Below are 1,047 nucleotides of genomic sequence, written 5' to 3'. Positions count from 1 at the left end.
CGTGTAAATACACCTCAGGGTTCTCGCGACGGATGGAAGCACTACGGCTACAAGCACAGAAAACAAATCGGACAAAGATGACGCTGCAGAGGGCGCTCAGCAGCCGCAGCAGCAGCAGCAGCAGCAGCAGCAACAGCAGCAACAGCAGCAGCAGCAGCAACAGAAGGAAGCTGGGCCTCGCTATCAATACGGCCGTCTGCTGATGCGGCGCGAAACTCTTCCTTGTAAACCCGAGTTTTTGGTTAACAAATACTTTTCTTTAGTCGTTTACTCAAAATGTCCACTCAAGTGAGGAGGCAGCGCAAAGAAAAACAAAAAAAAAGGCGAAGCGAAGAGCAAACACACACACACAGCAGCAGATATACGCATACAAATATGTGTATATCTATGTATATGGAAAGATATGTTTATGTAGATATAAACGAAACACACCTATAACAGATACACTGAATATATATTTTGTGTACACAAGTATATACATCTATATATGTATGTATCTAGAGTGTATACACACTGTGATGCATGCGGACTGCGCAGGGGTCGTCTGACACCCGTGGTGACGGATTTGCAGCTGTTGCCTGGCCAATGGTCACGGCCCAGTGGTCCATTGGTCACGCAACCTCACCCCCTACACGCAGCTGAAAGCAGCAACGGAGGACCGGCACAACCGGGGGCCCCCGCTGTGGGGGCCCCTGAGAAGAACAGAAAGCAGGCGAAGAGGGCCCCAGCAGAAGGAGAACAGCAAACCACTGCAGGACAAAAGAGAGTGAAGAAAGCAGAGGGGGGCAATGCAGAAGGTAAGACAATAAGAACAAATATATCTACTTTTATGAATATGGGCTCGCATAGATATGAGCATAGAGTATATGTGTATGTGCTTATATAGTTGTTTATAAACAAAATATCTACTAGTGTGAATATGGGCTTGCATCCGTATGTGTATATATATAGGGGGTTCGCTTATATAAATGCGCTTATTTACCTGGGCGTATATGTATATAGTCTATATATATATATATAGTCTATATATATATATATATATATATA

At 44.5% G+C, this 1,047-nt stretch overlaps 1 protein-coding gene across 1 annotated transcript in view; it reads left to right on the top strand.

Annotated features, from left to right (window-relative positions):
* EMH_0035040 (uncharacterized protein) overlaps nt 1–912 on the top strand; it is a gene marked incomplete at both ends in the record, with an annotated part of 1,680 nt that extends 768 nt beyond the window's left edge. Inside the window, 3 exons of the mRNA XM_013494938.1 lie at nt 19–288; nt 538–797; nt 887–912. Of these exons, the coding sequence (XP_013350392.1) occupies nt 19–288; nt 538–797; nt 887–912 (556 nt within the window). The remainder of the gene's footprint in view (nt 1–18; nt 289–537; nt 798–886) is intronic.
* Between the last annotated feature and the right edge of the window lie 135 nt (nt 913–1,047).

Source organism: Eimeria mitis, genomic scaffold, assembly GCF_000499745.2.
Source record: "Eimeria mitis Houghton genomic scaffold, Emh_scaff1345, whole genome shotgun sequence".
Classification (NCBI taxonomy): Eukaryota; Apicomplexa; class Conoidasida; order Eucoccidiorida; family Eimeriidae; genus Eimeria; species Eimeria mitis.
The sequence above is the reverse complement of the archived record's forward strand: the minus strand, read 5'-3'. Positions and strand labels throughout refer to the sequence as shown.